General features: G+C 40.1%; 1 protein-coding gene across 5 annotated transcripts in view; it reads right to left on the bottom strand.

Annotated features, from left to right (window-relative positions):
• LOC121506166 (dedicator of cytokinesis protein 9-like) overlaps positions 1-23,630 on the bottom strand; it is a 107,051-nt gene that overhangs the window by 67,760 nt on the left and 15,661 nt on the right. The window contains exon 1 of one of the 5 annotated variants that reach the window (XM_041781800.1): positions 1,774-2,021. The exons of the other annotated variants lie outside the window; for them this stretch is intronic. Coding sequence (XP_041637734.1) covers positions 1,774-1,890 — 117 coding nt within the window. The 5' untranslated portion in view covers positions 1,891-2,021. Of the gene's footprint in view, positions 1-1,773; positions 2,022-23,630 lie in introns of those variants that run through there. 5 annotated transcript variants of the gene reach the window in all.

The following is a 23,630-nucleotide window of genomic DNA, read 5'->3' as shown; positions in this document are numbered from 1 at the left end:
AGACGCCAAACACTGCACATCCCCACAAACACCATCCCCACTTGTGGAGGCAGCATCATGCTGTGGGGATGCTTCTTGGCAGCCAGGCCTGGAAGGCTTGTAAAGGTCTGCAAGAGAAGTTGTTGGGAGAAGACTTTTTCCAGCAACACAATGACTCAAAACATACAGGGAAAGCTACACGGAAATTGTTTAAAGACAACAGGGTGGATGTTATGGAGTGGCCGCAGTGCAAGAGAGAATTCGTGGCTGGACTTTAAAAAGGCTGTTCACACCTGATCTAGCCCTAAATGCTGTTTGGGCTGTGATGGTCATGTGATACATGTAGAAGTAAGATATGCGGACAGCAGGCTCTTAGACGACAGAGCTTTCTGTTCAGTCTTCCTGAGGTGATCTGGGACTACTCAGACAATGAAAGGAGGTTCCCAATTGCCCACTTTAGGGGAGTGTTTTTTTTTTTTTTTTTTTTTTTATCCATCAGTCTACATCAGGAGTGTCCAAACTTTTTCGACTGAGGGCTACATAAAGAAATGTATAAGGCCTCTTGGGCCACTTTAATATACACAGGACAGGGTGTGTGACATTGATTAAGTCAGAAGCATAATAAAGGAGGAGCTGGGGTGGAGGAGGGTTGCAAAAGCAGTGTGCACAGTTTTTATCCTTTCTGTACACAAGAGTCGTCTATTTTATGCAAATTTAGTTTGTTAGCATTGTTGATTAGTACATCTCTCTGGACTTTAAGTTGCCTTTGCAAATTTTCATGGCAATATGTCCAAAATTATTCAAATTTTACCCTGGACCATAACAGTTAAGACGCGTTCACTCTGTCATGTTGTCTATTAAACAATCAACAAACATGAGGGAAATCAGCCACAAAGAAGTTACCTCTGGTCTCGCTGTCATTTCTGAATTATTAGAACCTCCTGGACCTGGTGTGTCCACTAGGTGTGGTCAGGATCCAGATTATTTGGATTAGCCTCTTGGTCTGACTCCAATGAACACAGAACACGCTGAGGCCAATTAAAAAGTCGTCTGACCATAGATTTATATTTTGATTCGTCCAAGCAATCCCCCTGATGATGCAATAAAAAAAACATCCCTCCATATTGCTCTGGCCTTTGGATGTGAAAGATCATCTGATAAGCAGTAAATCGCCGTGCCTGACTCCCTGCTGGATCTTTTCCATCCAGACAGGAGATAACAACAAGCAGCTGCGAACTCTGACTTTACTCAGAATCAGTAATTATCACATGAATACATTAGAGAGGCAGCTATACAAGGATAAAGTTAAACTTTGAGGCTCAGGATGATGTAGATACTCTACTCTGTGAGGTCAGGGTAATAATACTCTTACCCAACAGCTAAGCTAGCATTTTTAATCCTGATTTGCTAATCAGAATAATCCAAATTTAGGGATAATTTGCATGAAAATTATGAAAGAAAGCGCCTTATATTTGGCTTTCCGCAGCTTCCTAGTGAGTCGTGAACTTGTCAAACTTCCTGACTGATGCACAGAAATGGTTAATGAACAAAGGAAGCCACAAGTGCTCCAATTTCCTAAAAAAAGATCAACATCCAACCCCCTGGAGAGGTGTACCCTGAAGCTGCTATTTCCCATTTCCGTCTCTGCCTTTTAAAATTTCTTCAAAGCTGCTCTTGAAAGTGAATCCAAGCGATAAAAACTCGCTCAGACAATCAGATCACATCAGTTCCTTTTAGTGAGAAAACTCCCAGAGCTAAATCTTGTAAAAACTCGATGTAAGAGCTTGCACTCACCGCTGCCACCTGTGACACCCCTTCCACCTCTGCCTCAATCTCAGCCAGGCACTTGTACTGCTGCGGGGACTCTATCACCATCTCCCGTTTGGGGGCTTTTCCTGCCCGGCCCTGCATGGCGCTCAGTGTCTGCGGGTATCCTTCAATCAGGTGAACAGACTCACGGCACACTCACTGCCATGGTATAAAAGTTGCCTGCAGTGTGTGAGAGCTTTGCAGACGTCCAGTGAGATTCCCTCAGTACTCAATCACAATAGCCCAGCCTCTCGCTCTCTCCCGCTCTGTCTCTCATCAGGAGGGTCGGGCCCCTCCCTCCGTTACAGCTGTGCAGCTGTGGGAGTGTGTGGATGTATGAGTGGTTGTGTACGTACAGTATGTGATTTCTGTAAGGAGGAGGGGAGGAGAATTCAACCACTCCCCTGTTAAAAACTTGGAAACGGCCCAGAGATCATGTTGTCATGTGCCTGCTCCACCTGCCTGCTGTCTTTGTGTGGTGAAAATACAAAGGGGCAAAGAGGGTGAAGAAGGAGCAGATAATTGAAAATATATATACACATATACATGCGAATTTCTTTGTAAATATTTTGGGGTACTAAAGCAAAACTTGAATGCATGTATGCTGTTTGTGGTTTCATTGGTATGAAAACGTATTGTAACGTATCTCATCATATTGTACCAGACTATACCGTACTGTACAGTACCGCATCATATTGTATCACACTGTACCATATCATATGGCATTATACATCACAACATACCCAATGGCATTGGTTCCCAACCTAGGGTCCAGGACCCCATGGGAGGTTGGCGGGCAGGCGGGCGGGCGGGGGCTTTGTCTGCTCTGAGGCTGCCAAAACTAGATTTGCAAATATTGACTAAAACCATAAAACCATGGTCCTGGGGGGGCTCCACCTTTCTTAGGTACATGTAGGGGGGCTCCAAGGAAATGGTATGGTATGGTATGGCATGGCATGGCATGGTTTGATATAGTATAGTATGGTATGGTATGGTATGGTATAGTATGATACAGTATAGCATGGTATGGTAGGGTATGGAAGAGTATGATAAGGTATGATATAGTATAGTATGGTATGGTATGGTATGGTATGATGTAGTATAGCATGGTATGGTATGTTTTTTTTAGTATGGTATGGTATGGTATGATATAGTATTGTATTGTATGGTATGGTATAGTATGGTATGGTATAGTATGGTAAGGTATGGTATGGTATAGTATGGTAAGGTATGGTATGGTATAGTATGGTACGGTATGGTATGGTATGGTATGGTTTGGAATTTCATGGTATGATATAGTATAGTATGATATGGTATTATATAGAATAGTATTGTATGGAATGGTATAGTATGGTACGGTATGGTATGGAATGTTATGGTTTGGTATTGTTTGGTATGGTATGGTATGGTATGATATAGTATAGTATGGCATGGTATGGTATGGTATGGTATGATATAGCATAGTATGGTATGGTATGATATAGTATTGTATTGTATGGTATGGTAAAGTATGATATGGTATGGTATAGTACGGTATGGTATGGTATTGTATGTTTTGGTATGGTATAGTATGGTATGGTATGGTATTGTATGTTTTGGTATGGTATAGTATGGTATGGTATTGTATGTTTTAGTATGGTATGGTATGGTATAGTATGGTATGGTATTGTATGTTTTAGTATGGTATGGTATGGTATGGTATGTTTTAGTATAGTATGGTATGGAATGGTACGGTATGGTACGGTATAGTATGGTATGGCATGGTATTGTATGTTTTAGTATGGTGTGGTATGGTATGGTATGGTATGTTTTAGTATGGTACGGTATGGTATGGTATGTTTTAGTATAGTATAGTATGGTATGGTATGGTATGGTACGGTATGGTATGGTATAGTATGGTATGGTATGGTATTGTATGTTTTAGTATGGTATAGTATGGTACGGTATGGTATGTTTTAGTATGGTATGGTATAGTATGGTATGGTATGGTATAGTATGGTATGGTATGGTATGGTATGTTTTGGTATGGTATAGTATAGTATGGTATGGTACTGTATGGTATGGCTACTTATCACATTGAACCGTACTGTACCGTATCATATTGTATTATGTTTTGTGATATCATATGGTATCGTATCAAATTACACTTTGCTTAATTGTATCATATTATGTGCCATAATGATGTGCATCGTATTGTATCATATAGTAACATATAGTATCATAACAAATTGTGTGCTATTATATGGTATTGTATTGTAACGCAATGAATCATAACATAACATAATGTAAGGTACCATATCATAGGGTTTAATAGTATCATATTGCTACATATCATATTGTAGCATACTGTTTTGTTTTGTACTGTATTGTATCGTAGCACATCAGATCATATCATGCCTTAAGGTAAGGTATCATATCGTATTTTATTGTAATGAAGCCAAACAAAATGTTGCATAATGCATCGCGTTGTATTGTATTGATTGTATCATATTGTAACAAATCATACACTGTTACATCATAACATATTGTATCCTACTCTATCATATTGTATCATAGCATATTGTAACGTACTGTATAATGTTGTAATGAATCATATTGCATCATTTAGTGTTTGGTGTGCCATGTGTTGGGATGTAGTGTGGTGTCAGGTAGTATCTACTTGTATATTGGACAGTATCACATCATACAGTTTATAGTATTGTATTTGATCTTAGGTCATAAAGGGAACCTAAACACATGGAGGAATTTCCCTTTTTTAAACTTTGCTCAAAAACATAACCAAACAGGAAACAGTTAATGCCTTTTCCATATTAAAAAACAAGAATATCCCAACATTACCATAACTGAGATGTCACAAAGAACCATAAATGGTCTGTTGCCTTAAAAGTGAACATTACTGATTATCAGACATTGGTTTGGCCTGATAAATTAGTTCTAAATCAATGCAGCAGAACACAACATGGTTTTCTCTCATTGCATTTCTTTCTCCTTTAAAAACTTGTATCCAGATGCAGCGTGTTTGTATTTCCCTGAATGTAACTCCAGTAGTTCTTACTGTGTTTAGCCAGGAGTCTTTAGCCTCCAGCAAAGATGAGGAGCTGAAGAGCAGGCCTCACGTCTGGTAAGCTCATTTCTTTTTAACTCGACAGCCAGAGATCTTTAGAGCATTTATCAGATACAGCACAGCCTTCGCTTTGGAGCCAATAATTACTTTAAACAACTTTTCTTTACATACAGAATACGATTCTTTAAAATTTTGAAGAAGAATCTGATGTGAATGTGGAATTAAGCCTTCAGAGAGTTGCATTCTGGGTCTGAAAGCAGCTATTTTTTGCTAGTTAGAAACAAACTAATGACACCCTTAATGTTCTTTGGAGGTTAACAGTGGGTCACAAGTCAAACTATGGTGCTGCTTTGTCCCTAGAATAAGTATCGTTTGGCTCTTGGGTCACATGTAAGGTGGAATAACAGTGTTACTGTTGTCATTTCAAAGAATAACTGTGACTACTCACAGAACCATCATTTAGACACTCGGTCTGTGTTGATAAATTTCTACTCCCCATTGATATTTTCTCTTCTTTGAACCGTTCTTACACCGTATCCGCTGCAGCAGGCTCCCACAGCAGGGTCAGAGAAAACACTCTTTCCCTCCATCCGGCTCTAAGACACAACATGCACTCACACGCACTCGCACACGCGCTCTCCTGCTGCTTCAGGAAGAGTTTGAGCTGCCCCTTGTTTCTCCATCCAGTCAGCGCTCTCTCAAAGGAGAATCTCTCGCCTTTTATCTTCGAGCAACGAAGGCGCCTCGGCTCAGCTGTTTTCTATCGGAGAGCCTGTTTCAGAATGATGACATTTAAAGTTTTCATGGAGGAATTACTGCGGGTAGATTTATGCAAATCCTATATTTTGGAGAGGGTTTTCTCTTCTCTTTTGCTGCACAACTTGTTAACCGCACTGATATTTACAAGCCACTGGATCTCTGACTCAACAAGCATGATTAATAACTCATCCAATTATGTCTCAGGGCAGAGGAGTTTGGGCTCTAAAACATGAGAAGGGTGTGGAGATGGGATGACAGGGTCGAGATGACTTCAAAGGCCGTCATCTCTCTGCAAATTTTAGTGATATCCCCTCCAACAAAACGTAGCACAAAGGCAGGCGAGGGTGCTCTGCATGTGTGTGACATTCACTTTTTTGTGCGGCAGGGTGCTCTGATGTGTGAGGCGCTGTGCATCATTAGCATAACTTGTTTTAACTGTACTCGCTTCAAAGAGATTCGCTGAAATGTACCATTCAGAGAAATAAGGCCTTTAAAAAAACACAGGAAGCGGCACAGAAGGAGTAAAATAATGGTTCAAACAGCCAGGAGGGCAACCAGGAGGTGAAGTAAGACAGAAAGAGTTCACAAGGTACAGGCATAATAACCAACATGTTTATGCCTGTAGAGAGACTTTTACTATCATATCAAGAGTTGATTTTTCTTAAATCAAAGCTTTTTTAATCAGGTTCCATATTAGCATAGGAGCCTTTTCTTTAATAAGACCTAAAAACTCTCATCCATTGAACTTGTCCATCTCCTTCGAGGATGCCAGAATTGCCTCCCAGAGCCACTGTTTTGAGGTAAACTGCTATCCACCCTCATAGAGACTCCTTTTAAGGATGCTCCACAGGTTTGAGGTAGGATTGAAGCAGAGGATAAAGGTGGTCACACCTTTATGCCCATAGCAGCCAAAACTTATCGGGATTTTTTTGCTCCATGGGATGGTGCATTGTCTTGCGGAAGGCACGGTTCTTCTTTTTGTACCATGGAAGGGAATAAGTAGTTGCTGAGGTCATTTTCACAACTTCAGGCACTTAAAGGGGCCTACTAACTCACTTTCTATGATTCCAGCCCAAAACATGACTCTTCCACCTCCTTGCTGAGCCTTGTTGAGGCATGGTGGCCATCCACCAACCAGCCAGACCTTCGTCCAGCCAGGCTGTCCAGTGTAACACGGCATTCGCCAGTGAATAAAACTGTTTGAAAATTAGTCCAAGGCCTTTTCCACACGGAAATGAAAATGATATATTTCTGTTTCATTTTGAAAAAGTTTTCTGTGAACACGGGAACATTTCAGACATGTCCACGTAAGCACAGAACCACTTAAAAGAAACAGAAACACTGTAGTACATATGCCAAGCCTGTAAGTGGTGCTGTAATGCTGCCACGGAAATGCACTAAAAGAGAGAAGAAGATTACAGAAACTGTCCACATCTTTCTCCTGGTTGCCCTCCTTGTTGTTCTCCACAGTGGATCTAAGAACATCTGGTGTCTGTTGTTCTTGGTGGTGGTAAAGGAGGATCAGATTTTGCTGTTAAAGCCATAATAAGCTCAGTAGCTTCTGCAGCACGAACACAACCCTGTATCCGCCATTGTTGTTTTGGCTTGGCCGGCGCATGCGGCTTAAGTGGGCTATGCTTCGTATGATGTAATCGTTTCAAGAAAGATGCAGTTGACTGTCCACATGGAGATGAAACGGTAAGTGTTTATAGATCTGTTCACTCTGGGACCTGGTTTCAAAAAGTATCGTTTACAGCCTCCCAAAACGCCATTTCCATGTGGATGAAATGCCGATACAACAAAAAAAGTTTGTGTATTCTATAAATATATTTCTGAGCCCACTGTAATCGTTTCTCCTCTTGGATATTGGTTAAGGGTGGCTGAAATACAGCTTATGCACATCAGAACACCTCTGGAGGATCCTTCATCTAGAGGTTCTTGAGACTCCAGAGACACCAGCAGCTTCAAATACCTGTTTGCGACTTATCAGGAGATTTTTCACAGCTGCACAATCATCCAGGCAAATTTAACTTTGGGGAAAGACCAAATACCTGTCAACTAATGGCATTCCCATCCATTTATCATGTTTGGCTGGTCATACATGTGCAATTTTCTGAAACAAATTTTAGCAGCACAACTCCCTTGGAAGTCATGCTGACTTGATCGTATCTTGCAGCGTACAGGGGGACACGAAGTCGGGCCAACGACTGTCGACACATCAGTACGCGACTTTTGAAAAGAAAACAACTCAATTCTGTTCTTTGTTCTTCTTTTAACGAAGAAATGTCCTCAACTTCTGATAAAACTGGCGCTTTAGCAGCATCCACGCTAAGCTCTTCCGCCACAGTTGCACCGGCCTCTTGTTGCTGCTTGCTTACATCACAACTCCGCCGCGCCTGAAAGTACTGCCCCTCGACACTGATTGGTCCTGTCACTTTCTAACCGGGCCCAAACTGTTCAGATGGGAGCTTTGCAAGATGGATTTGCTAGTGAGAAACACGGAAATGGCGTATCCATCTTATTTGCAAGGTTAATTTTCAGCTACTTGAAGCCTAAAAACAGTACAATATATACGACTTCAACCTCCATGTGTGACTGTTTTAAAGGATAATTCACTACTCTTGTCACAGTCTGTCCCAGCTTCAAACACACAGCGTGAGCACATAAATCTTGCGCAATAATCCTGCGCCATAAACGGTTCAGTCCCACAGTGTGAACCGACATTCCACCATGACTTCAACAGTCAGCTGGACATAGCGTGGTATATACGCCTGGCTTTAAGAGGGCGAACATGAGGACATAATAATAAAGGGAGATAGCAAACTAATTAGATGGGATGCTAACATTAGTATCAAGTTCATAGCTTTAGCTAGCATGCTAAAAACGAGGCTTGAGGCAGGGTGAGATAACTCCTCAAAAGCAAGCTAAAGCTTTCTAGATAGCAAGACACGGATCAGACAGGCTAACCTGGTAGCCTTGAGGTGCCCCGAATATAGAAGCAACAGCCCTCATAGAGGTTGCTGGGGTTTGACTAACCTTCAGCACATGCCATTCTACTCTCTTATAACTCCAGAGTCCTTGATGAAAGAAGTGCAAAAGCCCCCAAAAAGAATGTATGCCACATCAGAGAGCAAATACATTAGAAATTAGACATCCTAGGAAGGAAATTTCTAATTTTATCCTGTTTTAATACCAAACTCTTGGATTTTGATGCACAGCTTACTTGGACACATTTGACCTTCCTTTATAGCAGCCTAAATGTCAGTTTAGTCAGAAAGGGCTGAAAGACAGTGGAAACCTGGTCCATATTCCTGTCATTTCTGCTCTCCTGGCCTCACTCTGGTGATGGACTGCTGACTGTACCACCCCCCCCCCCACCCCCCCCCACCACCCTGTCGTCCCGTGGAGGCCTCAGTGACAGCGTCACCAGCTCAGCGTGATAATCAGCCTCTTGTCAGAGACTCTGACTGCACTGAGGTCATCCTGCTTCATTCACCCGCTTCTCTGGAGTGCTCTCACACCATCACGCTTCCTGGAGCTAGCGCTGGTACCGTGCCAGCAATACCACGAGGATGTGTGAGTTTGTGTCCGCATCCCTGTGTGACGGACAACAGGAGTGCAGATTAGTTTACAAGACCATGTGCGTAAGAGCCTGACGTAAAAATAAAACTTGTGAGAGAGAGTTTAAAGAGGAGGAGGATGGCGTCCATTAGCTTTTACACAGCTTGAACCCATTAGGACATGTGAGCCTTCCACACCCTTCCCATGAGGCGTGCTCGCACACATATGTAGACGTAGAGCGTCACACGAAGTCTGCGGAGAATTGCGTAAGCATAGGTTGACGTAATGTTTGGAAGCTGATGATCGCTACAGACGCCCCAGAGAGAGAAAGTGTGAGGGTGTTGCCTGGAAAGAGGTGAACCTTTCCCCCCACATTTACACGAGTATACTCCCATGTTAGCTTCTTACACGAAAACCACTCACCTGTCAGGAACGTTTGAGTAAAAAGGCAGAATATCCTTTAATCAAAGAGCAGCTCAGTGGTCAGCATTATTTTATTGTAGCTCCAGGTAAAACAGGGGAAAACATGTGGGATGAGTTAACTGTGATAGCAGAGAGGGGGTTTTCCTGATGTCAGAGCTCTCAGAGGTGCTGCGAAAAGTGAGGCACAGAAAGTCCCTGCATGGATTAATCTACAGGGACAAAACGTTGACTCAAACCTCACAGATTCATTCAGGCTTCTCTTACAAACTGATGACCCATAGCGGTCACAGGACAAAAACCTTAGAAACCGTCTCTATATAGCGGATGTCCAAATATTGTAGAAAACTCAGATTACCAAACAAAAGGCCATTAATTAGAGAACATACATTGAAATAAACACTTTTGCAGTCTCTATAGGATAGTAATCTTACTATACAGGCAAGAAAAGGTCTAAATGAGGGGTATTTCACACTACGATAACAATATTTAATGAACAGATCCAAAAAGAGAGGACAGTTTGGTTTTAAGGACGTAACAAAAACACAGATGCTCTACAAGTTCGAGGTAGGGTTGAGGTCAGATGATAAAGGTGGTCACACCTTTGTGCCCATGGCAGCCAAAACTTAGTGGGATTTTTTGCAGCATGTGAGTGCATTGTCTTGCTGAAGGCATGGTTCTTCTTTTTGTACCATGGAATGAAACAGGTAGTTGCTGAGGTGATTTTCACACCTTCAGGCACCAAGAGGGGCCTACCAACTCACTTCCTACGATTCCAGTCCAAAACATCATTCCACCACCTCCTCGGAGCATGGTTGTCATCCACCAATCATGCAGAACTCCATACATCTGGACCATCCAGTGTACATTACATACATTGAAATAAACACTTTTGCAGTCTCTATAAGGATGGTAATCTTACTATAACAGCAAAAAAAAAAAAAAAAAGTCTAAATGAGGGGTATTTCACGCTATGATAACGTTTAATTAACAGCTTCCAAAAAAAGATGGTTTGGTTTAAAGGAAGTAACAAAAACACAGGGGTGGATGTGGGTGTAGTGACTGTAGAATGTCCAAAGGCCCAATTACAATTGAAGTCACGAGCATAGATGCTTGGAATGATGAAATTATTCTTGGGTGGTGCTCCCTTTTATTGCAAAATTTAAACTTAATATGATGGAATTGAATCAGTTGATTTTATAAATCAATCATAGCCAATATAATTAAAAGAAATAATAAAACAATATGTCAAGTAATGTCAAGTAAATGAAAATATGTAATGTAAAATAAACATTCCCCCCTTTAAAATGACAAGCCTAATTCAGCAGAGGTCCAGCCAATTGGTGCTAGTAGTCTCACAATTAGTGACGTGTGGATCACCTGAGTACAGTGAATGAGTCTCAAGTGATTGTAGTATAAAGACACCTGTGTCTGGAAGGTACAATCACTGGTTAATCAGTATACATGGCTACCATTACACCATAAAGACAAAAAAACAACTCGGTTAAAATGTTATTGAAAAGTATATGTCAGAGGACTGATACAGAGAAATTCCAAGGCTCTGAACATCCCCTGGAGTTCAGTTAAATCCATCATGAAGAAATGGAAGGAATATGACACATGTGTAACTCTGCCTAGATCAGACCGTCCTCACAAACTGAGTGAGCGTGCAAGAAGGAGACCAGTGAGTGAGGCCACCAAGACACCTATGACTGTGCTTAGACTGAAAGGAGGAGGACGCGGAGGCAGCATGACACCTACAGCCGGGTGGGGAGGAGGAAGAGACGGCGTTGTGCAAGAAGGTGGAAGCAGAACAAACAAGCCTGGCTGCAGACAAGTCTAAGAGTGGCCCCACACAAACCTGCCGTACCAAGCATCTTTCTCGCCAACAACTTAAGGCTGTGGATTTCTAACCACCGCTTGGAGGACTGTCTTGATAATAACAGAGACCTGGCTGCACGAAAACATTCCGTGCCTAGCTGGGAGCTAGTAGGCCATTTGCAGAGCAGACTGGATGTCCAACACCAGTAAGACTAGAGGGGGTTTTTGGCTCTCCTCTTCCTCACCTTGGACCCCTTGCACCGTGGACACTGTCTGTTCAGCATCACCCACACAAACCTGCCGTACCAAGCATCTGTCTCACAGGCGTCTGCTCCATCACCAGTGGCATGGACAACATGGGGCAGCGGATTTCTAACCACTGCTTGGACGACTGTGATTGCTGCTACAGAGGAGACAACCAAACAAAGTTTTGTTGTGTTTTTATGATGGTTCTTCATCAGTCAAAGCTTTTTGGGAGAGTGGCTAAAGAGAAAGTGAAGAGAACTCATAAAATCTGGACTAGAGTTAACCAAAAGGTATGTGGGAGACTCCACAGTCAAGTGGAGGACTGTTCTTTGGTTTGATGAGACTAAACCGGTACTATTTGGCCACCAAACAACACTGTATATCACTAAAAACACACCATCCCAACTTGTGGTGGCAGCATCATGCCGTGGGGATGCTACTCGGCAGCCAGCCCTGGAAGCCTTGTAAAGGTAAAGGGTAAAATGAAAGCAGCAAAATATAGGAAAATCCTGGAGGACGGTCTTATTCAGTCTGCAAGAGAACTACAGCTTGAGAGAAGATTTATTTTCCAGTAGGACTATGACCCGAAGTATACAGAGAAAGCTACACAGAAATGGTTTAAAGCAGAGGTCATCAAGTACATCTGCGTAAGGGCCAGATTTATTCTCGACAGAGACCCTGGGGGCCAGTCTTTGAAATCCACAAAAATCAAATAAATATTATTGTAGTATTTGTATTTTCTTTCAAAATGCAGGACATTTTTAGTCATTACCAGTGAGATCTATCCCTATCTATCCCCCATTTTTGGCACTTTTAACCCCTTTTTGATACTTTTTGCCTCTTTAACTCATTTTTTTCCCAATTCTTCAGCCAATTTAAACTACTTTTTCTGCATGTTTAATCCTCTTTGATCCACTCTTGTATCCATTTTGCCACTTTTCTTCTATTTTCCACTTTGTAACCCATTCTCATTAACTCTATGAACTATTTTTTGCCACTTTTAACCCACTTTGAATACTTTTAGCCTCATTTACCATTTTTTGCAAGATTTTAACCCCTTTCAACCCTCTTTCCTGCATGTTTTACCAACTGTTGTCCATTTTTGCCACTTATAGCCCCTTTTCATTACATTTTTTTCAACATTTAAATCGATGTTTGCTACTTTTCACCCCTTTTTGCTACTTTGCCAGGCTATTTGTGCTGTTTTTGCCACTTTTAACCAATTTTTGTTACTTTTTGCCACTTTAACCCATTTTTTTCCATTCTTAACTCCTTTTAAACCACTTTTCCAGCATGTTTTATACTCTTGGTTCCACTTTTTGACATTTTTTAACCCCTTTTTATGACTTTTTTGCACTATTTTGACACTTTTAATGCATTTTTGATACTTTCACCCCTTTTTGCCCATTTTTCTCCCTTTGTGCCACTCCACAACCCATTTCCATTTATCACCCATTATTTTTGTAACACTGACCTTACCTCTTTTTAAAAAATATATAAATATGACTGAAAAGTAAACGTCTGTAAAAGCAGACTATTTAATGTTAATTGTTTGTGGGATGGATTAAACAGCTGCAAACATTTAAAGCCAAAGGATACTCTTAAAACCACAACATCTTCTTTTCCTTCTTTTCCGAATTTAACGATGTTTTGGGGGCCGGACAGAAAGCTTTGGGGGGCCTGATATGGCCCCTGGACCGCCAGTTGATGATCAGTGGTTTAAAGACAATGGGGAGAACGTTCTTGAACGGCCAAGTCAAAGGGCAAAACATTTAAGGAGGTGAATACTTTTTATATTCTATTTTATTTATCACTGTAATTGTTGGGAAAGGTTATGGGAGGCCAACCACAGCTTAATGGTTGCAAAGGAAACATCCAGAAGTGATGATGGTCCGTAGTGAATGTCCTTGACTCTGTGTGCACTTGCAATCCTACTTAACCCCCTTTGCTATTGATTGTCCATTAAATCTCTTTGACTTAACGCAGGGCGGGCTGCTGGCTAATGGAGCTAACTGGACGGAAGTAGTGCATAAATCCAACATTCAAACGGAAGCAAAACACAACTTCCAAACCTTCGTCTGAGACGTAGCTTAGACATCCTTGCAGCCAAATGTTGAGCTTTTGATGCTGCGCTTCTAATTGTGCTATCGAGCCGGTGAAAGAAGCACTCCACTGCTAAATCTAGTTCCTCTGGGGAGTCTATTAGGGGGATTATTAGCCAAAAAATCTGCTGATATGTGCAGTAACTCATGTTTAATCCAACAAGTCTGTAAATTATTCATTTTCTGCATGTTTCTGTGAAAATACAGATGCTAAATAGAGGCACCAATGTGAGGAAATTCTTTGCAAAATGAAATTAAAATGAGAATTAAGTTTGAGCCTGAAAAGTCACATTCAATCAAAATATCATGTTTGCAAAAGAGATGAAATTAGAGACAACTCAAAGTTACATTATGCAAACATAAGGTGTTTACCAAAGCAGTAGTGGGCATCCAGTCCTGCGATCCCCTCAGACTCACTGTTTCTTCCTCCTCCTCCAGACCCCCCAGCTCCACCGCCCCCTTAATGTAGCCACAGTTCCTCTCAAGGATGGAGCGCAGCCCCTCCAAAAGAACCACGCTGGTGGTGCATCCCATGGTGCCACCAAACACTCATGCAGGACTGAATTATCTGGCTGATTCCTCCTCCAGGTGGATGCAGCAACTTTGCCCTCCTCTGAGTGTGGAGAAGGAAATCCTCTCACAGGTGCACCGTCTGGCAGGCTTTTGAATCACTTAGGTGTCAGTTTATCTCCCGCAGCCGTAAAGGATTCCCATTTATTCCGCTTGAAACACAATCTCCAAAAACAAACCTCAGCCGTCCGCTGAGTCGTATCCTCCAGTGTGCGGCTCAGCGGGGATGGAGGGATGAGCGCGCGGAGGAGAGAAAGCAGAGCTGCTCATTCAGCCGGAGCAGGGCGTCGACTCTCTGACTCCTCTGTCTTCGCTTCCTCTTTCTGCCAAGGGGATGCTGAGACGCTCTCACTTTGCTCTCTCTCCCTCTTCTTCTTCTTCTTCGCTGGTTTGCTTTCTTTTCTTTTCCTTAACCTTGCCATCCCTCTCCATCGCTCACTTTCACTTCGCTCTCTCTCTCCCCCTCCCTCTTTACAGCTTAGTCATTTCTCTGACTCTGCATGCTTTGTCAACAGTAAAGGCAGACTGTACCCAACAAAGACGCACACAATTTCACCCACACAAGCTTCTGGAGACAATGTTTTTACTCTCTCTTTCCCTCCTTCCTCTTTCTCCCACTTTCAATGAAATTACAAGCGATGCAGTCATCCTTCTGAGGTCATTTACATGCGCTCCAAGACATTAAAAGGAATGATTTAACTCCCCTTGACCTGCATTACCAGACCCACAGCCATTCACTGGGCTGATCCATTAAGAATCCTGCGTCATAGGACAACTGGGACAAACCTGGCGACTGGCCGCAAATCATCACCTAATTAACGTCCCAGCATCCTCCTTCTCCACGAGGATGCAGGCCTGTTTATGTAAGGGTAATTTACATGCACTGACTTGGACAATTCTGTGAATTTTCTGCTGCTTTTCTCTGGTGGATCGTGTAAATATTTCATCAGACGATGACACACTCACCTACTTTTAAGTGGATGATGCAGCAAATCAGGCAACATGGGGAATTACATTAAAAGACAGGAAAAAGCAGGAGAAGAATCAGGAAAGATTAAAATCAGGAGCATTAAAGTGAATCTATATCAGCCATGAATGAATATTTAGTCAGAGAAAGATTTTAAACGCGGGGTATCACAGTACTCAGCCTACCAGGAAAGTTTACTCAAGGGTCCTGGGGATCAAACCTCTAATACAGGAGGAACTTTACAGACTCTGTCCTGGCAGTGGGACAGTGGACCAGCTCTTGACACTTGCAGGGCGTCTTCAAGGGCATAGGAGTTTGCTCATCCAGTCTACATGGCTTGGAGAAGGCTTACCATCATTTGCCTGGGCAGTTATGTTGGGGCACTATGGGATTATGGGCCCTCAGGACATTGTGGCAAGCCATCAGGTCCCTGTATAACCAAACCAAGGGTTGTGTTCACATTCGTGTTACCATCCGGTAGAACCGCCCCTTATCACAGATTCTGATAGTGATTTTCATGGACAGCATCTCGCAGCCAGGAGGAGGAGGGTTTCCGGTTAAGGGACCTCAGAATTCCATCTCTGCTTTATGCAGATGATGTGATTCTGTTGGCTTCTTCAGCTGGGACCTCCAGCATCCACTGGGACTGTTTGTAATTGAGTGTGAAGGTGTTGGGATGAGGGTCAGCACCTCCAAGTCTGAGGCCATGATTCTCTGCCAAAAAACGATGGATTGCTCCCTCCAGGTGGGGAGTGAGTCTCTGCCACAGGTGAAGGAGTTCAAGTATCTCTCCTCCGATTTCCATATACAGCGTGCACGCTGCACACCAAAGCACCGCAGGTTTGCTCTGACAAAAGGAGAGCGACCTTGCCCACTGGAAGCGAGTCTAGAGCGCTATTTTACCTTTTAGGGTTATTTTATCATTCTTTCCAGTATAAGTCCATGATATTATTGCTTCCACCATTGAGTGAGTACATTATGAAGTTAAAAGATTCATGTTTGCTTAAAGGATCTGTTGTTTTATGCAAAATTCTTTGGCTAAATAGCCCCAAAAGTGAACTTTTCCCCTTCAATGGCGTCGTCATAGCTCTGTGACCCACTGACCTCTCGGTGACCCTGTGCTCTCGCTGCAGGATGAGATGTAATGTTGACATGATAATGATTTACGATCCGGAGTCTGTGCATTGTGTTTTATTTTGAAAGAACTGATGTTCTACACTTGTGACTTCCATGTTTGGTGCTTTCTGAACAACAGTGAATTTACGAGGTTTGGCAAAATAGACCTGCAACACGTCTGAAACAAAGCAGAGCGGAGTGCGCTCCAGGCACGTGCCTCTGCTGGTCTGGAGTGCCGGCTATGGAAATGCTCTGATAGACTAAAGAGAGAGCAAAGTGCTCCGCAGTACGATTCGCCGGTGTTCCACGGCGCGCACGCTGTATATGGAAACTGGGGGCTAGGGTCTTGTTCATGAGTGAGGGAAAAAGGCAGCAACAGATAGACAGGCCTAATGTGATGAAGAGGGAGCTGAGCTAAAAGGCTGAGCTTGTTGATTTACCGGTGGGTCTATATCCCAACCTTCACCTACAATCATGAACTCTGGGTAATGACCAAAAGAATGAGATTACAGATACAAGTAGCCAGAACAAGTTTTCTCTGGAGAGTGGCTGGGCTCAGCGTCAAGCCAGGTATACACTGTTTGATTTTGGCCTGTCCCAGATGAATGATGACCAGTCGTGTCGATACCTTTGTTTGTGGCACTAAAACTTTGGTCTGAGACAGACTGAAGGATGGTTGTTGACATGGTCTTGCAACCAAAGATAGCCTGGTATAAAATTCTGATGGTGTCAGAAATTTAGGATGACCATCTCACAGTGTGACTGCTGCTACGACCTACGTCGACTCACCAACCAGTTGCTGCTTTGCTTCATTATTTACCACGACACTGATGATGTTTATTTCTTGCATACCGGTGTATGTCATACCTGCAATTTAGCGATGTTTAGTGGAAGTTGCCATGGTACAGTCTGCACACATCAAACTTGATGTCCTGTCATGTCTCACAGTGTAGCATGTCAGAAACTTATAAGATTGCTGAGGAGGGGTGTGGAGTTCAGACATCCAGAGGAAAGGAGCCAGTTGAGGTGGTCCTAACTGCCTCCCTCTGGAGGTCTTCCAGGTACGTCCAGCTAGGAGGAGACCACAGGAAAGACCCAGAATGTGCTTGAGGGATTATCTGTCCTGTCTGGTCTAAGAAGGCCTCAGGATCCCCCATAAGGAGTTGGAAAGTGTCGCTGGGGAGAAGTAACCTTGCAAAGCAGATGGATAAGCCTGTCTCTGTGTTTCTTACTGGCGAATCCATCTTCAAAAGCTCCCGTTTGCTGAACCGTTTGGGCCTGGTTGGAAAGTGACAGGACCAGTCAGCGAAAGGAAGTTCTTTTGGGGGCAGCGGAGTCGTCACGTAAGCAAGCAGCAACAAGAGGATGGTGCAATTATGGTGGAAGAGATTAGCATGGATGCCGCTAAAGCACCAGTTTTATCAGAACTTGATGACATTTCTTTGTTAAAAGAAGAACAAAGAGGCACACCGGTAGTCAAGTGGTTAAGGTGCATGCCATATACGCAGGTGACCCGGGTTCGAATCCAGCCCGTGGCACTATTTCCTGCCTATCTCTCCCCACTCTCTCCCCTGTTTCCAACTCTATCCACTGTCCTATCAAATAAAGGCAAAAAGGCCAAAAATAAATCTTAAAGAAGAACAAAGAGTTGTTTCCTTTTCAAAAACAACAAGTCGTGTACTGACATGTCTACAGTCGCCATGGTTCGCGTTATGCTGTTCTCTGTCTCTGTATGAGAGATGATAGATGTGAAACAAATCCCTAACCTGTGTGTCAGGTTAGGGGAGAAGGATGTCTGGGTTGACTTGACTTACTCAGCCTGTTGCCACCGTAATCCGGCCCTTGATGAAAAAGATGGTTTAAGCACTGGCTAGTTTTAAGAGTAAAATTTAACACGACAGAAAATAGCAAAACATTGAAATTGTCATTTAAAAGGAGTCAGATACAAGACAAAAAAAGCAATAAAACGTGTACAAGATGATCGAGTTAAATTCAATCGATTAGATTCATTGATTTTAAAACTATAAAATCCTATAAGAACAGATTGAAATGCATCCAAATAAATCATGTCATATGTCACCACTATCAGGCCAATAATATCTCGAATGCAAATCTAATTTTGACAACCTCAAAGAAGAAAAAAAAGCCTTTCACCCTCTATGAGATCTTTGGCGTTCCCCCTCAGGGGTCCGAGACCTTACGCTGGGAACCAGTGACATGGTCAATAAAGGAGAATTGTGCTCCATCATGAGCAAGCACAAAACCATGAATGAGACCCAGCACAGCAGCTTTCAGCAGCTTCCTAATGGAGTCTTTCATGAAACATCAGCAAGAAAAAATACATCACATATGTCACAGCTGCCTTCACAAGACCTTTACTGTATATACACTCACCGGCCACTTTATTAGGTACACCTTTTCAAGTGCTTGTTAATACAAATGGCTAACCAGCCAATCACGTAGCAGCAACTTGACGCATTTAGGCATGCAGACATGGTCAAGACGACTTGCTGAAGTTCAAACTGAGAATCAGAATGGCGAAGAAAGGTTCCAGCACCATAATGAAACTATGCCACAAAGAACCCAGCACTAGCAAGGTGTACCTAATAAAGTGGCCGGTCAACATTTCAGTCCAGAAAGTCTACGTAATGTACCTTTATTACCAATGTTGGCACAAAAGCTGATGTCATGCAGAATAAAGTCAGACGGTTACAGCAGAAACTCAATAAAATCATTAAATTTATCAAGTGCTTTCCAAGCAGTCGTACTTGCAAGAAGATTAATGTTTTTTTTTTTTTCCAAATTAAAGTTAAACTCAATTGCTGTGATTAAAATAAGACATGTCGAATACAAGGCCGTTCCCGATATAAATCAAAACTTTAATTTACAAAAACCGCCTGAGACTCAGAGCTATACTTAACCACACATAAAGACAAAAACAAAAGTAATTCCACAGCATCAAGCTTGTTTTAAAGCCTCAGCAGCCCTCTCAGAAGAATGTCATTTAATTAAAGCTATTCCTCTGAGGATGCATTAATCTAATGAGATCCAACCCCTAATGCACCCAGTAACCTTTTCACACAGACGTCTGCAGCAGACCACAATATTATTTTATCAGAATCCACCAAAAACATCATTATCAGCTGTTTCCATGTGGTGTTTACTGATGAAAACAGGGCAGAGAGCGCTGGAAAAGATGACATCCTGCACAGTCAGCAAAAAAAACATAATGCTCTTCTCAGATGCTCATCTTCAAACTCTATTTCATCCTTCCTTGATCATAAATTTGACTCCATAAACTTTATCACTGTTGCACCAGGAGCAGACCAAAATGTGGCTTTCACTGTGCTCAACTCTTTCAATGACAGGACTTTTATTTTGGAAAAAAGCAGACACTTTATTATGGGATTAAGTGTTTTTCCTGGCAGTAAAGCACAGTTATTTAAGGAGGGAGAATGCACGACATTTTTGGTGTAAAGCCACCATTCATGCCAGCATTTTTCTCAGACGCAATTAAATCCTACCTCACCTCTGTAAAAATATCTTATAGTACAAAAGAGGCATGCACAAGAGCACGGCTCTTTGTCTTTGCATGTTCAAATTTGCAGAGCAGGATCTTTCCAACACTGACTGAGGCGCTGGAGAAGTCATGCATCGCTGCTGCCTCCTACAGGCAGCTCCTTGAACTGCAACAACAGCAGGGAAAAATGCCAGACTCTCCTTTTTTGCTTCATCTTTTTTAAAAGATTTTGGGAAGCGTTCCCAATGCAACCGCACAAATAAGAGCAAACATAAATGATACCATCTGAGCTGCAAGCCTGAGCAAAAACTAAGGAGGGGTGTGGAGTTTTAGAAGCTTTGACTGATTAGATAAAGGCAACTAAGTTTCACCGCAATGCTTTTTTGTTTTTTACTTTGCAGTGATTTAGCATACTTCAGTTTGTTGTTCCAGTAATGCTCAGTCATGTAGATGAAGATGGAGGTACATTTTGAATTATGTTCAATTATGAACCAATGTGCAGCCTCAGATCCTGCTTGTTCCCAAGTTGAGAATCAAATCTAAAATAGACTGAACGACCTGCTAAGGAGATAAGGCCTGTGGCTCTGGATCCTGCCATCCTGACAGAGAGCTTCACACAGCACCAACTCAGCTGTGCCAAACTGTAGAGAAGGAGAACAACTTTGAATTCAGTCTTTGTTAGGTGGCTGTGAGAACGAACTAATGCCTTAATCTGTTATTTACACTTAATACACGGGCAAACAACAGTTTTAAAAGTGAGGTTTCAGTGTGAGACAGGGCAAGAGGGAGGTCGGGCTGGGTTAGGCCCACCAGTCGCCCATCTAAATGATATGGACTTAAGTCATCAGTGTGAAAACATGATTAGAACAACATGACCTTGATTTTCTTTAAATGTGAAAAAAAAATCTGAGAAAACAAACAGACTTGGTTTGCAAAGACCTTCAGGAACCATATAGTTCTCTTCCAAGACCATCACTGCAGCCCTCCACATCAGGGTTATTATAGTTAACTAAAACTAACTAAATAACTAAAACTAAAATTTGAAAATCATTTAAGTTAACTGAAAGTAAATAAAACCTAAGCTCTACCAAAAAAACCCTAAAACTAACTAAAACTGTGTGCTTACAGAACTAAATAAAATTAAATAAAAATGAGAAAAACTCTCCTAAGTTTTAGTCTTTGACACAACCATACTGATTGGCACCTACACCCAAGCCTGGGGAGAGTAAAATGGCCTGATTTCATTGGTTAAGACTTCACACAGTGGTAGCTTTACATCTGGGGTTGTATTTGAACATCATCTTTAATTGAATAAAAGAATTAGTGAAGACTAGCCAGTTGAATATGTTTTTGAAAAATGTATGATGTTCACTCAGCTGTGACATGTAGGCCTATCTGAAAAAAACTAAAACAAACACAATGATTAATAAAAACAAACTATTTTTGCTAAATAAAAACTAATAAAAACAAACTTAAAAAAATACAAAACTAAACTTAAATGTTTCCTTTTTTTGCAAAATAAAAACTAGTAAAAATGAACATTATTTTTAAAAAAGTATTGTTTTATGCGAAATAAAAACTAATATAAAATAATATAAAAAAGAAGCATTTTTCCTCAAGTAATACTAAACTAAAATAAAGCATTTTTATAAAAAAAAATTAACTTAAATGACACATTTTTGTAAAATAATAACTAAACTAAAATAAAGCATTTTTGCAAAATAATAACTAAAACTAAACAAAAATTGTTGCATTACAAAAACTAAACTGAAATGAATTATTTTTCCAAAAAACAAACAAACAAACAAACAAACAAACAAACAAAAAAAACTAAACTACACTGAAGCGTTTTGGGAAAAAAAAAAACAAACTGAAATGAATTATTTTTGCAAAATAAAAACTAAACTAAAATGAAGCATTTTTGTGAAATAAAAACTAAACTATAATGAAGCATTTTGACGAAATAAAAACTAAACTAAAATGAAGCATTTTTGCAAAATAAAAACTAAACTATAATGAAGCATTTTTGTAAAATAAAAACTAAACTAATTAAGCATTTTTGCAAAATAAAAACTAAACTATAATGAAACATTTTTGCAAAATAAAAACTAAACTTATAATGAAGCATTTTTGCAAAATAAAAACTAAACTAAAATGAAGCATTTTTGCGAAATAAAAACTAAACTATAATGAAGCATTTTTGCAAAATAAAAACTAAACTATAATGAAGCATTTTTGCAAAAAAAAATTAAACTATAATGAAGCATTTTTGCAAAAAAAAAATTAAACAATAATGAAGCATTTTTTGCAAAATAATAACTAAACTATAATGAAACATTTAAGCAAAATAAAAACTAGACTATTATGAAGCATTTTTGCAAAGTAGAAACTAGACTATTATGAAGCATTTTTGCAAAGTAAAAACTAGACTATTATGAAGCATTTTTGCAAAATAAAAACTAGTAAAAATGAACATTATTTTTAAAAAAGTATTGTTTTATGCGAAATAAAAACTAATATAAAATAATATAAAAAAGAAGCATTTTTCCTCAAGTAATACTAAACTAAAATAAAGCATTTTTATAAAAAAAAATTAACTTAAATGACACATTTTTGTAAAATAATAACTCAACTAAAATAAAGCATTTTTGCAAAATAATAACTAAAACTAAACAAAAATTGTTGCATTACAAAAACTAAACTGAAATGAATTATTTTTCCAAAAAACAAACAAACAAACAAAAAAACAAACAAAAAAAACTAAACTACACTGAAGCGTTTTGGGAAAAAAAAAACAAACTGAAATGAATTATTTTTGCAAAATAAAAACTAAACTAAAATGAAGCATTTTTGTGAAATAAAAACTAAACTATAATGAAGCATTTTGACGAAATAAAAACTAAACTAAAATGAAGCATTTTTGCAAAATAAAAACTAAACTATAATGAAGCATTTTTGTAAAATAAAAACTAAACTAATTAAGCATTTTTGCAAAATAAAAACTAAACTATAATGAAACATTTTTGCAAAATAAAAACTAAACTTATAATGAAGCATTTTTGCAAAATAAAAACTAAACTAAAATGAAGCATTTTTGCGAAATAAAAACTAAACTATAATGAAGCATTTTTGCAAAATAAAAACTAAACTATAATGAAGCATTTTTGCAAAAAAAATTAAACTATAATGAAGCATTTTTGCAAAAAAAAAATTAAACAATAATGAAGCATTTTTTGCAAAATAATAACTAAACTATAATGAAACATTTAAGCAAAATAAAAACTAGACTATTATGAAGCATTTTTGCAAAGTAGAAACTAGACTATTATGAAGCATTTTTGCAAAATAAAAACTAAACTAAAATGAAGCATTTTTGCAAAACAAAAACCACACTGAAAAGAATTATTTTTGCAAAATAAAAAATAAACTAAAATGAAGCATTTTTGCAAAATTAAAAATAAACTAAAAATGAAGCATTTTTGCAAAATAACTGAAATGAAGCATTTTGCAAAATAATAACTAAAGTTAAACAAAAAATTGCTGCATTACAAAAACTAGACTAAAATAAAGCATTTTTGCAAAATAAAAACTACAATGAAGCATTTTTGCAAAATCAAAACTAAACTGAAAATGAATCATTTTTGTAAAATAAAAACTACACTAAAACGCAGCATTTTTGCAGAATGCTCCTTTTAT

The sequence above is a fragment of the Cheilinus undulatus genome, linkage group 24, assembly GCF_018320785.1.
Source record: "Cheilinus undulatus linkage group 24, ASM1832078v1, whole genome shotgun sequence".
NCBI lineage: Eukaryota > Metazoa > Chordata > Actinopteri > Labriformes > Labridae > Cheilinus > Cheilinus undulatus.
This window is presented reverse-complemented; position numbering and strand designations above follow the sequence as displayed.